Genomic DNA, 13865 nt, shown 5'->3' on the forward strand with positions numbered 1-13865 from the left:
GATTGCAGACACTAAGCCAGGGATAGGCTTTATTTATTAAATGGTCACATGTCAAAATAAATAAATAAAACTGATGTTATCAAAAGAGTGAAGTTGAGTGCTTTATGGTTCAAACAAGTGTTTTAAGGAGAATGATATCTGATAACCAACCTCAGACTATTTTTTTTTATTTATTATATTCCCTTTTGTGGCCCTTGTTGTTTTATTGTTGTAGTTATTATTGATGTTGTCATTGTTAGATAGGACAGAGAGAAATGGAGAGAGGAGGGGAAGACAGAGAAGGGGAGAGAAAGATAAGACACCTGCAGACCTGCTTCACCGCCTGTGAAGCGACTCCCCTGCAGGTGGGGAACCGGGGGCTCGAACTGGGATCCTTACGCCAGTCAACCACAGACTATTGCTGACAAACTTCCTTTGGTTTTTAAATTCATTTTATTAATGGCATGATGTACAAGGTAGTTGCCATGTGAGTCCAGCTTCTTATCTCACCGTGAGAGGTGTCTGTACTTCCCTCCCACCATGGCTTAACCCTTTCTCCAGCATCATGCACTGTGTTCCCAGTACCCTCTTAATGGCCCCCCAACCCATATCCCTTCCTTCATCCTCCTCCCTTCCCCCGCAGCACAGCTACTCCAAGTCTCACCTTGTGGACAAACTTTGAAAAAATATTTTAGTTATTTCTTTTTTTAAAAAATTTGTATTTATTTCCCTTTTGTTGCCCTTGTTGTTTTCCATTGTTGTTGTAGTTATTATTGTTGATGTTGTCATTGTTGGATAGGACAGAGAGAAATGGAGAGAGGAGGGGAAGACAGAGAGGGGGAGAGAAAGACAGACACCTGCAGACCTGCTTCACAGCCTGTGAAGCAACTCCCCTGCAGGTGGGGAGCTGGGGGCTCGAACCGGGATCCTTACAGCGGTCCTTTGCGCTTTGTGCCACCTGCGCTTAACCCGCTGTGCTACCGCCTGACTCCCTTTAGTTATTTCTTAACGAGAAGAAAAGGAGGAGAAAGAGAAAGAACCAGACATCATTGGTACTTGTGCTGCCGGGGATTGAACTTGGGACCGCATGCTTGAGAGCCCCACACTTTATCCACTGTGCCACCTCTCAGACCGCTGGACAAATTTTTCTTACACTTAGGTCATCGAAGGATGGCAAAAACACCCCCCTTTGTAGAGTTTTCTGTTGAGAATCAAGCACAATGATTAATAAAGATGCTGTCTTAAATCACCACTAATCACTACCCTTCCTTGGCATTCCTTCTCCCCTTCCTGGATAGATGGTACTTTTTAACGTTAACTTTTGGGAAATCATATAACTTGTTAAAAATCTGTGTTTACTTCCTTCCTGTTGCTCTCTCTGTTAATAACTTTTCCCTGTGATTTCCCTTTTGACAATCACCTAACAATAAGCACAAGACTTACAGAAACTTAGAAAAAACATTTTTAGCTAGATATAATCATCTTACTGGATTTACCCCCTTTGTTAAAAACAGCCTTGCAAACTTTAACATATCACTGTCAGTTATTGAAAGAATAGAAAAAGGTGTTCATTAATGAGAGGACCTGGCAGCTTTGTTTCTTTATTACTTTTTTAAAATGTCTTCTTTGACCGTCAATTATTTTATTTATTTAGTGACTTATTCCCTGTTGTTGCCCTTGTTTTGTTGTTGTAGTTATTATTGTTGTTGTCGTTGTTGGATAGGACAGAGAGAAATGGAGAGAGGAGGGGAAGACAGAGAGGGGGAGAGAAAGACAGACACCTGCAGACCTGCTTCACTGCCTGTGAAGGGACTCCCCTGCAGGTAGGGAACTGGGGGCTCGAACCAGGATCCTTACGCTGGCCCTTGAACTTTGCGCCACCTGCACTTAACCCTCTGTGCTACCGCCCGACTCACAAGTTTTATTTTTTTTAAGAGCAGGCATGGATGAGCAAGGAACACAGCTGCCGTATCCCTTGTCCACTCCATAGCATTCAGTGAGTTGAATGTCAAGTGATTGGTCATCTGGCTTATGCTGGGTATACAAGAGAAATAAAGACTTCTGTCCTTAAGGGACCAACATGTATTTCACAAAATGTGTAACTTTTAAGGAACCCTAGAATGTAAAATCCCCATCTCCTGGTCTTTGCTGTAATATAGGGATATTCTGCATAATTAATTTGGGAGTCTTTGTTGATTTACCCATTGGCTCTTTCTCTCATGTTGTGCTCTGTATTCTTTGAATACTCTGTTGAAAAGTCATTGAGTTGTCTACTTTACTTTTTTAGGATGCACTTTTCTGCTTACCCTCTGTTCTAGGATAATTTCCGTCTCCACCCATATGCACACATGTAATATATATGTATTTTCCCATTTTTATTTAGTGCGTCTTGGTTCACATCTGTAGGATCACATAGCATTCAAGATGGTGCCCTTTACTTTTTTTTTTTTTTTTTACTTTTTATCTTTCTGTAGACATAGAAATGCTTTATTCTTCATTCTTGCCTTGTCATCTCTAGAGCTAGCAACTTTACATTGCTTATTTGACATGTCCTACAGGGGAGAAGCTTCCACAGTAGTGACGTAGGGCTGCAGGTGTCTGTCTTTCCCCTTCCCTGTCTCCTGCTTCTTTTCAATTTATGGCTGTCTCTATCCAATCAATAAATAAAAACAATAAAAAAAAACCAACCTTAAAAGGCCAAACATCATACTAGCTGCTTTTGCATATCTTGTATTATTTTCTTAGAATTTACTTGAAAAAAAAATGACTGCTTTTGCTAAATACTATAAATTCTTCAATGACATTTTAGGAGGGAAGAGTTAATATTTTAATATTAGAGGGTAGTGAATTTCCAGTGGTGTTGAGAATGAGGTTTCTACAGTACATTATAGATTTGTTATATCAATTGGACTTTAAAAGCTTTCAGTAGTTTAAAGCACAACAGTTTAGTAACAAACGAAAATCCATGCAGAGTAGAAAGCAGGCAGTATTTCTTATATATGACATCAGCCATCTAAATATTCGGATACATCAGTTTCAAAGCTGAGAGTAAATGTTCTAACTCACTGTAGTTCCGATTTTATCTGCAAATACCTACATGACGGTGTGAACGCTAAAGGCTTCTGGTAACTCACACAGGCGCGAAGTGAAACGGATCACTGTCCCACTTCTCGGAGACACTTTCTGAAAACGAAAAAAAAGTTCTTTGGGGGAAATTCATCCTCTTTGCCATGGTTCTTCACAACCATCAAAGAATGGCTAAAAACCAAGGATCGTCTTTTTTTTTTTTTTTTTTTTAACTGTGTATTTAAATATTAAATTAATAAATGTGTTTTCTCTGCTTGTGATTACTATTGAGTACATTAAACTTTATATAATATTGATGTGGTACTGTTGGTTTTTAAATGGCAGATCTTGTTCATTTTTAATGCTTCTGCTCTTTCACACACACACACACACACACACACACACACACACACACACACACACACACACACACACACATCTCTTCAATCATGCATTGTAGAGAGTGACAGTCATTCACTAGCATTAATCATAAAACAGCTCTTTTGTTAGTCTTTTACGTCTGAGACAACTAGTTCAAGTCACCAGTTTTGTTGAAAAAAATGTATTTTAACGTGCTGTTATTTCTTTCTACTTGAGTGATTTTATGCTTGTAATTGTCTTTAACAATAAATTGTGCCAGCTATTGGAAGTCTTAGACATTCTTCATGTTTCTATTAATACCGTCACAACATTTCCCTTTTGGATCAGTGCTTTTTTTTTTTTTAAGATTTTTATTTATTTATTAATGAGAACGATAGGAGGAGAGAGAAAGAAACAGACATCACTCTGGCATGTGTGCTGTCGGGGATCGAACTCGGGACCTCATGCTTGAGAGTCCAAAGCTTTATCACTGCGCCACCTCCCAGACTACTGATCAGTGCTTTTAAAGTGCGTTTAATCTATGAGACCAAATACCCTCAAACACTAAACAGCTGTTGTCTTGCAATTGTATCATACATTTACCTACCTCTGTGTAAATCAGTGATTCTGAACCTTCAAGGACTTACGGACACCTTAAATAAAAATCTGGCCAGGGCCTGGTTGGTAGTGTACCTGGTTGGGCACACAGATTACCATAGGCAAGAACCCGGGTTCAAGCCTCCAGTTCCTACTTGTGGTAGGCCAGCTTCACGAGTAGTGAATCTGGGCTGCAGGTGTCTCTCTGTCTCTCACCTTCTCTATCTCCCCCATCCCTCTCAGTTTATCTGTCTCTAGCTAATAAACCAATGAAGAAATAAGTATATTAAAAAAAAATCTGGTGGAAAAAAGTGAACCATCATCTGAAAATGTTGTAGAACTCCATTCGGGCTTGAAGGCTTCCCAAAAAATTCTTAACAGATACACCCCAGACTAATGTTAATGCCATAGTCTTATAAAGTTAATAATAAAATTATATTCTCATTAATAAGTTTACATGGTTACTTGTAGCAGATTTAAAAAAAAAAATTCAAGCCATGTCAGTAAAATAAACTTTTCTAAAAGATCACGTAGTTAAGAAGTTAGTATGTGCGGGAGTCGGGCGGTAGCGCAGATTAAGTGCACGTGGCACAAAGCACAAGGACCAGCGTAAGGATCCTGGTACGAGCCCTGGCTCCCCACCTGCAGGGGAGTCGCTTCACAGGCGGTGAAGCAGGTCTGCAGGTGTCTTATCTTTCTCTCCCCCTTTCTGTCTTCCCCTCCTCTCTCCATTTCTCTCTGACCTAACAACGACGATATCAATAACAGCAACAATAACTAGAACGAAAATCAAGGGCAACAAAAGGGAAAATAAATAAATATTTTTTTAAAAAAGTTAATATGTGCTTTCTGTCTTAACAACGCAGTGGAATAGTGTGTGTAGAAGCATGTTGAAAGAGTATTTTTTCAATCTGCAGGTGTCAATTTGTAGATCTACAATGGTATTTCTAATACTCTGTCTCTGAACCAGCTCTGTCATCAGCTTAATTGTTGGAACTACTACTCAGATGCACGTACAGCCCACATCCTGAGTCTCATTTTCTTTTCTTGTTGTTTGTTTAGAATCATATCAAAAACTTAGAAGGAGAGACCTATCGATACCACTGTGCTATTTCTGGAAATAAGAAGACGATACTTATGGTCACGAATAGGTATTTCATTTTAAATGACTTTTTTTTTTTTTCCCGAAATGCACATTATATAGATTGTAAATGTTGAATCTCTGTTTTTCACCTAAGGACATATCAGAGTCTTCTTTCCAAATAGTTCTGCTTTGACAAAGTGAGTTCTGTGGCCCTGTGTTTATGGATTTGCTTTACTCAAATGCTATCGTACTAGTTGGTATTTCGGTTTTCAGTGGCATATGGTTATACACAGATTTTTACAATTAAGTCTTATTTTTTTCCCCACCATTATCCATTAGGATATATTCTTATCAGTGGGGATGCTGGTTTTAAAGCCTTAAAGATTTCTTAGTGCTTTTTCATATATTGTAAGCTGTCATATTAGAAAGGTTTTTTTGGGGAGTTGGGCTGTAGCGCAGCGGGTTAAGTGCAGATGGCGCAAAGCACAAGGACAGGCATAAGGATCCCAGTTCGAACCCCGGCTCCCCACCTGCAGGGGAGTCGCTTCACAGGCGGTGAAGCAGGTCTGCAGGTGTCTGTCTTTCTCTCCCCTTCTCTGTCTTCCCCTCCTCTGTCCATTTCTCTCTGTCCTATCCAACAACGACAACAACAATAATAACTACAACAATAAAACAACAAGGGCAACAAAAGGGAATAAATAAATAAAATAAATGAAAATTTTTTTTTTCTATTTACTTGATAGGACAGAGAGATTGAGAGGGGAAAGGGGAGATAGAAAGGGAGAGAGAAACACAGAAACACCTTCACCCCTGCATTTACTGCTTGTGAAGCTTCCCCCCTGCAGGTAGGGACTGGGGAGGCTTGAACCTGCATTTGGGTGTTGGCAGGTCAATTCATACTCTCAGCCTATTTCTGTCTTTGCCCTAGTGGGGCAGGGCTCTGGAGAGGTGGATTTCCAGGACACATATATGAGGTCATCTGCCCAGGAAAGTCAGGTTGGCATCACGGTAGCATCCGGAACCTGGTGGCTGAAGAAAGCATCAAGATATAAAGCAGAACAAATGGTTTGAGACGTCAAGCACACAGGCGTGACACGTACATAGTCTTGCAAGAAGCGGCACTAGGCTCACCGTCTCTTCCCTGTATGTAGCTTGCACACTGAATCCAGACCTCCAAGGACCTCAGATAATCTCCTTTTTCATATTCACTTCTCTCATGTGCTTCCCTTTGTCAGGACGGCCTTTCCGACTCTGGCCTTTGAGGAATCGGCTCTTTCACCACCTACTCTACCGACAGTCCATTCTCTCTCCATTCCCTCTCCACTCTGTCTCCCGAGCTGCCAAGTTTCCTGCCCAACCTGCTCTGACACTTCCTGCCTACACTTTACTTTACTACAACTTTACTTGTGTCTGTTTCCCCTTCTGACCTATGAGCATCTCTCAGGCTGAAACTCTTAGCATCACTGTTTCTTCAGCACCCTAGGTATTTAAATACAGTTGACTGTCCCACTGCTTTCTTTTTATTATTACTATTTTTAATTTTTTTTGCTTTTATTTATTTATTGGGTCGAGACAGCCAGAAATCGAGAGGGAAAGGGGTGATAGAGAGGGGAAGAGACAGAGAGACACCTGTAGCACTGCTTCACCATTTGCAAAGCTTCCTCCCTGCAGGTGGGGACGGGGATTCGAACCAGGTCCTTGCACACTGGAGCATGTGCACTCAACCAGTTGCACCACCACCTGGTCCCCTCTGTTTTCTTGTCTTAATTTTTTAAACTTTATTTGCACGAGAATGAGAGAAACACGGAGAATGACAGAGACCAGAGCACTGCTCAGCTCTGGCTTATCTTGGGGCCAACAATTGAACCTGGGGCTTCTGGGACCTCACACATGGAAGTCTGGGCCACTGCTGCTGTGGCCTCTTCCTGGCTCTTTTGTCTTCTTCACTTCGCTTTTCAAATACATTTCCTTTCTTTAGGATAGAGAAAGGGGGAAAAAAAAAAAAAAGGAAGGGGTAGGTAGAGCAGGAGGAGAGACGGGGAGAAATACCTGCAGCCCTGCTTCCCCACTCATGAAGCTTCCCCACTGCACGTGGGGACTGGGAACTTGAACCTGGGTCCTTGTACACAACAGTGTGTGTACTCTACCAGGTGCGTCAACTCCTGGTCCCCTGGTTTTGCTTTCTGTAAGTGGCACTTTTGGATCAAGTGTGGTTAGGTCAGTCATTTATCTGAATCATACCTTGGGAAATCACTTTAAGGAATCTGAAATAGGCACTCATCCTGATTGATGTTTGATGAAGTGTGCGCACTTGATAGCAAGTCTGACATGCATCTTGCCTGACCTCTGGGCTTTGTGACATTCTTTCCTGTACATTCTTTTCTGACCTGAAGGCATGAGAGATTGACAGTACAGAGCAATAACTAATTTCCCAAGCAAGACATTTCCTGGCCGTCTGCCTCGATTGTGTCCCAGCTGAGAATATAGCCTGTCCCTTAGGTATTCACAAGATAATTCCAGTTATCTGGTTAGTTTAAAGATACACACACGCACACGCACACACACACACTCTCTCTCTCTCTCTCTCTCTTGAATTTTGCAAGATTGTCAGGGGTTTTTTGTTTGTTTTTTGCCTCCAGGGTTTTTGCTGGGGCTCAGTGCCTGCACTACAAATCCACTGCTCCTAGAGGCCATATTTTCCCATTTTTGTTGCCTTTGTTGTTTATCGTTTTGTTATTATTATGGTTGTTGTTGTTGGACAGGACAGAGAGAAATCAAGAGAGGAAGGGAAGACAGAGGGGAGAGAAAGACAGACACCTGCAGACCTGTTTCACCGCCTGTGAAGCAACCCCCTGCAGGTGGGGAGCTGGGGGCGGGATCCTTATGCCAGTCCTGTTTTGTTTTTTTTTTTTGAAAGTTGTTTTTATTCCTACTTAGGTGCAATGTCTTCTTTATTTGCTGGTTATCTAGACATTTAAAAAGAAATGTGTCACCTGTTTCAATGCCAATCTAGAGGACCTCCTGACCAAAATCCACCTGTGCCCTCCAGCAGAGTAGAATACTAAAGAGAGCAGTTTATCACCTCCATTATGTCCTGAGTGTTGTCTTTTTTTCCTTTTGCCAAACAGGCGGGTGCTGTGTTTAAAGGAAGTGGAAATCCTAGGCCTGTCGGTTGACTGGCAGTGTCTATTCGAAGACTTCGTGTCTCCTCCTGCGGTCGCTAACAATCTACTGACAATTTCAGCCAAGGTAAGACTCACCCCTGCAGAGCTCCAAGTTTGCTAAACCAAGAGAGGCCAATGCTCTCTGACCCAGCTGTACACTTCAGTACACAAAGCCTCTGAAGAACTATTGTCACTGACATGCAGAGATGCTGTAACGTAAGGAAACGTGCGGTCAGTTGCTCTGTGGCCTGTGCCACGTCTCTCTGTGTTGTACCCAGTGGGCTGTGATGGTATGACAGATGTGACAGACGGTCTCTCTCCATTGTAGTCATCCAGATGTTGACACTTGCTTCTTGATAAGAAGAAAGCACGCATGAATAGACAGATTTTTTTTTTAAAGTTTTTATGTTCATTATTTTGATAGACAGTCAGACACCACAGCACCAACTTGTCCTTCAATCCAATGGGGACTGGACTCAAACCTGGGTCCCCAGACATTGAGAAGTCATGTACTGTCCAGATGAACTGTTTCACTGACGCTGTTTTTACTTTGTGTGGATACGATTTTGCTAAACTCTTAGATAATTTTGGAGATCTTCTCTCACTCACTCTCTTTTTTTTTCTGAATTTTCAAGAGCTCATGATAAGTGCCATGTCTGAAACACTGAGGTTTGATAATATTTGGCATTTGTTGAAAGCTAGTCCTGTGAGATTATGTAGAATGTTTTTCCGATAATTTCTCCCTGTTTTTTTCTAAGGAAGGTATTTTTGGCTATATAACAATTAGCCAAAACGATACCCCCTCTTTTTGTTTAGTTCCTAAACTCGCAGTACTTTGGAACATATAATTTTATTTGTGATACTCACATCTTTACCCATTTTCAAAACGATGAATTGTCATTCTAGCGATGGTGATTTTTTTTTTTTCAGTATTTTTTTTCCCTAAGCAATAATGATGCTTTCTCTATGACTAAAACGACCTGAGAAACATTTATCATAAGATTGAACCTAGAGATGCAAGTACCCTTTAATTTTGGTTTGCTTTTCTTTATTTGTTTAGTATTATTTTTTACTGAGTACTGCTCAGCTCTGGCTTATGGTGGTACAGGTGATTGAACCTGGGACTTTGAAGCCTCAGGTGTAGGTCACTTTACATAACCATTATGCTGTCTATTCCCCTACTCCCTACCCTTTTAAAGATTTTTTTAAAAAAATATTTGTTCCCTTTTGTTGCCCTTATTGTTTTATTGTTGTAGTTATTATTGTTGTTATTGATGTTGTTGTTGTTGGATAGGACAGAGAGAAATGGAGAGAGGAGGGGAAGACAGAGAGGGGAGAAAAGATGCCTGCAGATAGACCTGCTTCACCGCCTGTGAAGTGACTCCCCTACAGGTGGGGAGCCGGGCTCTGGAACAGGGATCCTTACACGGGTCCTTGTGCTTTGCGCTTTGCTTAACCTACAGCGCTACTCCCTGACCCCCATGGTCTACTTTTCTGCTTCAGAAAATGTCCAAAGAAAAGAAACCATCCTGAAATCATGCCACCTGCACTGTCAGCCTTATCTCATTGCAGAGTGTCAGAAATTCAAGAGTGCTTTGATGTAAGAAACACAGGAGAGACTGTCACTCTGCATATATATTACAGTTTCCTCACTGATCACTTGTATTTCACATCAGCAGTGAGAATTGACTCAATGTGTTTTACATTATATAAGCATTTTATCCATCAGCTACGGAAATAAAGGAAGGGTTTTTTGATTTGTCAGATAGGATGAGTTATCAAGTGGCATTTCTGCAGGCTATTTATCCTAGCCTACAGAAAGCCATTATTTTATACAGATAGATGTATACTCATCCAATTTCATAAATTTTAACAACTCACCCATGGAACTGCTAGCCTCGTACCAAAACCATTTATTTCTTCTCGAACCTGAGTATTTCTGTGTTGGTTAGTGTCCTGGTTATAAAATAGAGTTGACACTTAAGTACCCAATTAACGGTCTTGAATTTTTTTTTTTTCCTTTTCCTTCCCCAGAATAATTTCCTTCTTGTCTTTGTTTCTTTTGCAACAGGAACAAGGTCTATTCCACAGAAAAGATAGTGCCAACCAGTGCTGCCTCCGGAAGATCTACTTACAGGATCGTGCTACGGCCCAGGTGAGCAGTTTGTCTAATAGAATGCTTTTTCTGTGCTTCTGCTAAAGGAGTAAAGACAAAACCTGTCACATTTAGCAATACCTACCATCTCACCGGAAAGTTCTGGAAATTATACCATCGTGTGGATATATAAGCACAAAATAATATATGGTGGCCTTCATAGGCAGAAAGGTCTATTTTAAAAAATTTTTATTAATGATTTAATATTGATTTACAAAATTACAAGCTAACAGGGGTATTAATTCCACACCGTTCCCACCACCAGAGTTCTGTGTCCCCATTCCCTCCATTGGAAACTGCGGTGGTTCTCCCAAGGTCACAGATATGGATTAACTATTCCTATAACTACCTGTCTAACTTTTATATATTTGCTCATTTTTTTCCTTTTTTTTTTTCTTGCCACCAGTTTTATCGCTGGGGCTTCAGTGCCTGCACAACAAATCCACCACTCCTGGTGGCTTATTTTTCCATTTCCTTTTCCCCCTTTCTTTACTGTTTCACAGCACCAAGAGAAAATGGAAAGCGGAAGTGAAGATAGGAAGAGAGACAGTGAGGCACCTGCACCATAAATTCACCACCTGTGAAGCTTCCTCTCCTGTAGGTGGTGGGGACCAGGAGCTTGAACCCAGGTTCCTTGCACAGCTTTTATTTTATATTTTATTTATTTATTAAATAGAGACGCGCAGCAGAGTTGCGTAGCAGAAGCGTGCTGGGCCCATATTAAATAGAGACGTGGAAGTTGAAATGGAAAGATTATATATATATATATATATATATATATATGGAAAGAGAGGGAAATGGAGAGGGAGAGGGAGAGGGAGAGAGGGAGAGAGAGAGAGACAGAGAGAGTGAGAGTGCGCTTAGGATTGGACCCTGTGCGTACCACTTGTACTCTGCCTGCTGAGCCGTCTCCCCAGCCCCAGACAGACCTGTTTTCCACTACTTTCATGGATTTGCATTTCCTTCTCCTTCACTCCGGCTCTTGCTTTTGTCCCTCCCTCCTCCACCCAAAGAGCCCATGCTTGCTGTTGCCACTTACAGCCAATGTTTTGTTTTGCAGAGAGCCTTCTGTGCCATCGAGGAGGCCCAGTCCATGAGGCACCAGCACAAACTGATGAAGCAACCATCCCTGAAACTCCTCGGACCCCAAATACCCTTTTAGCGACAGATGCTGGAGGGTGGGGGATATGAGGTGTGTGTGGGGTTGTGGACGGCTTCAGGGAGGGGATCCCAGTTCCCGAAAGAGACCAGTCCCAGACCGGTCAGGTCTGTTAATCACTTGCCTTTACCCTGCTAAAGAGATTTTTTTTTTTTTCCCCTCTCTTGCTAAAGAGAAATTTTTTAAGTAGCCCCCCTTTTAGGTATTTTTTCTAGAATAGTCAGTGCTGGACTTTTTTTTTCTATTTTTTCCCCTCCTCGAGTTCTATAACCATAGCCACATCTACACCACCACCTTGGAAATGAATCAGACCCTCAAAGAAATATCACTTTGAACTTGTGTGCAGTGTCCATTAATGTTAACATTAAAAAATTAAAAAGGCATATATTTTTTTAAATTTAAATCCTTACTGAAGAAAGGAGCTTAGAGTAGCTAGTGTTCTTCCAGAGGTTCTAGGCATGGGCAAATGCATTATATTTTCTGTAAGGATGATTTATTCAGTAACTGAGCTGAGGTAACATTTCTTTGGTAGACAAGGTGATTGACTGAAAGCCATGAGAGAGAGGAGTGGCATGTCTCCTATTTTCATTTCCCCTCCTGAGAACTTGAGTTTTCTCCTAATAAAAATGTGTTTTCCACTGGTGCTTAATTTTCCTCCTGTAGTATAATATATATTTTATGCTATGTATTATATATATATATATATATAATATATATATATACATACATATATCACACTTGTGGAAAAGATCAAACCTTTCTTTGCAGTAATCTGAATTTATAAAGTTTTGGAAATTATTCACATGCTCTTTCAAAATGAACTTACACGGCACAATTTTGATTTGCTGAGACATGAAAATATTTGCACTTTACAATTTTCAAGACTCAGAAGCATGAAAACATTAAGATTTTTGTATTTCCAGAAATTGTCCATATATAATATATATATATATATATATATATATATTGTTAAGGGCAGCATAAATCCACCCTTACTTGATGTGTGCAGAGTTGTATTCTGAATACTCAGGAGGAAGCATGGAGTAAAGAAAGAAAGAAAAGACTGGTTGTTTTATGTGTAAGTAGAGCATGTACACAGTGCTCCAGGAAGAAGTTAGTGATTTTCTTCTTAAAGGAAGTAGGCCTTTGAGGGCCAGTCAGTGCAGTATTATTGTTGTCTTTTCTTCATCTTGCTTATGGTTGTCAGAGAAAACAGTCTATTAAAGCATTTTTTTTCTTCTTCTAATTGCAAAAAGTGTTTGGTTTCATTGGGCGTCTTCTGTCAATTTGCTGATGGTTTTCAACATGGCATTTATTTCCAATCATGGACGTCATGAAGAAAGGAAGATGTCAACATACTTGATCTGCTCTGCTGTGCTTGCTTTTTTTGTGCATCCCTGGTGATCAATGCTGCCATTCCCTTTTTTCCTGGTTTTAAAAAACACACCTTAAAATTTCCATGAAATTTTCTCCTAGTGTTGTATTATTTTTAAAATTTTTTAAATTATATTTATTTATTAGATAGAGACAGCCAAAAATTGAGAGGGGAAGGGGGAGATAGAGTGGGAGAGAGACCTGCAGCACTGCTTCACCATTCGCAAAGCAGTGGGAACCTGGGGTTTGAACCTGGGTCCTTGTGCGTTGTCACATGAGCACTCAACCAGATGTGCCACCAGCCGGACCTTAAGGCCTGAATAGTTACATTTTGATACTGGATGTGTCCTTTGTCTTTTTAGCAGCATTGTTGAAAAGAAGCCTTAGGGAGTTGGGCGGTAGTGCAACGGGTTAAGCACATGTAGCGCAAAGCGCAAGGACCTGTCTGAGGAGCCCGGTTCGAGCCCCTGGCTCCCCACCTGCAGGGGAGTCGCTTCATAAGCGGTGAAGCAGGTCTGCAGGTGTCTGTCTTTCTCTCCCCTTCTCTGTCTCCCCCTCCTCTCGCCATTTCTCTCTGTCCTATCTAACAACAATGACATCAGTAACAACAACAATAACTACAACAGCAATAAAATACATCAAGGGCAATAAAAGGCAAAATAAATAAATAAATTATATATATATATATATAAAATAAAGGAAGAGGGAGTCGGGCTGTAGCGCAGCGGGTTAAGCGCAGGTGGCGCAAAGCACAAGGACCGGCATAAGGATCCCGGTTGGAGCCCCCAGCTCCCCACTTGCAGGGGAGTCGCTTCGCAGGCGGTGAAGCAGGTCTGCAGGTGTCTGTCTTTCTCTCCTCCTCTCTGTCTTCCCCTCCTCTCTCCATTTCTCTCTGTCCTATCCAACAACGACAACAACAACAATAAC

At 41.1% G+C, this 13865-nt stretch overlaps 1 protein-coding gene across 1 annotated transcript in view; it reads left to right on the forward strand.

Moving 5' to 3' along the window:
- Positions 1 to 12207, forward strand: part of VPS13C (vacuolar protein sorting 13 homolog C) — a 222088-nt gene extending 209881 nt beyond the window's left edge. Inside the window, exons 82-85 of the mRNA XM_060174401.1 lie at positions 5065 to 5153; positions 8215 to 8335; positions 10322 to 10405; positions 11466 to 12207. Of these exons, the coding sequence (XP_060030384.1) occupies positions 5065 to 5153; positions 8215 to 8335; positions 10322 to 10405; positions 11466 to 11567 (396 nt within the window). The 3' untranslated portion in view covers positions 11568 to 12207. The remainder of the gene's footprint in view (positions 1 to 5064; positions 5154 to 8214; positions 8336 to 10321; positions 10406 to 11465) is intronic.
- Positions 12208 to 13865: the final 1658 nt, after the last annotated feature.

Source organism: Erinaceus europaeus, chromosome 16 (genome assembly GCF_950295315.1).
Source record: "Erinaceus europaeus chromosome 16, mEriEur2.1, whole genome shotgun sequence".
NCBI classification, from domain to species: Eukaryota; Metazoa; Chordata; class Mammalia; order Eulipotyphla; family Erinaceidae; genus Erinaceus; species Erinaceus europaeus.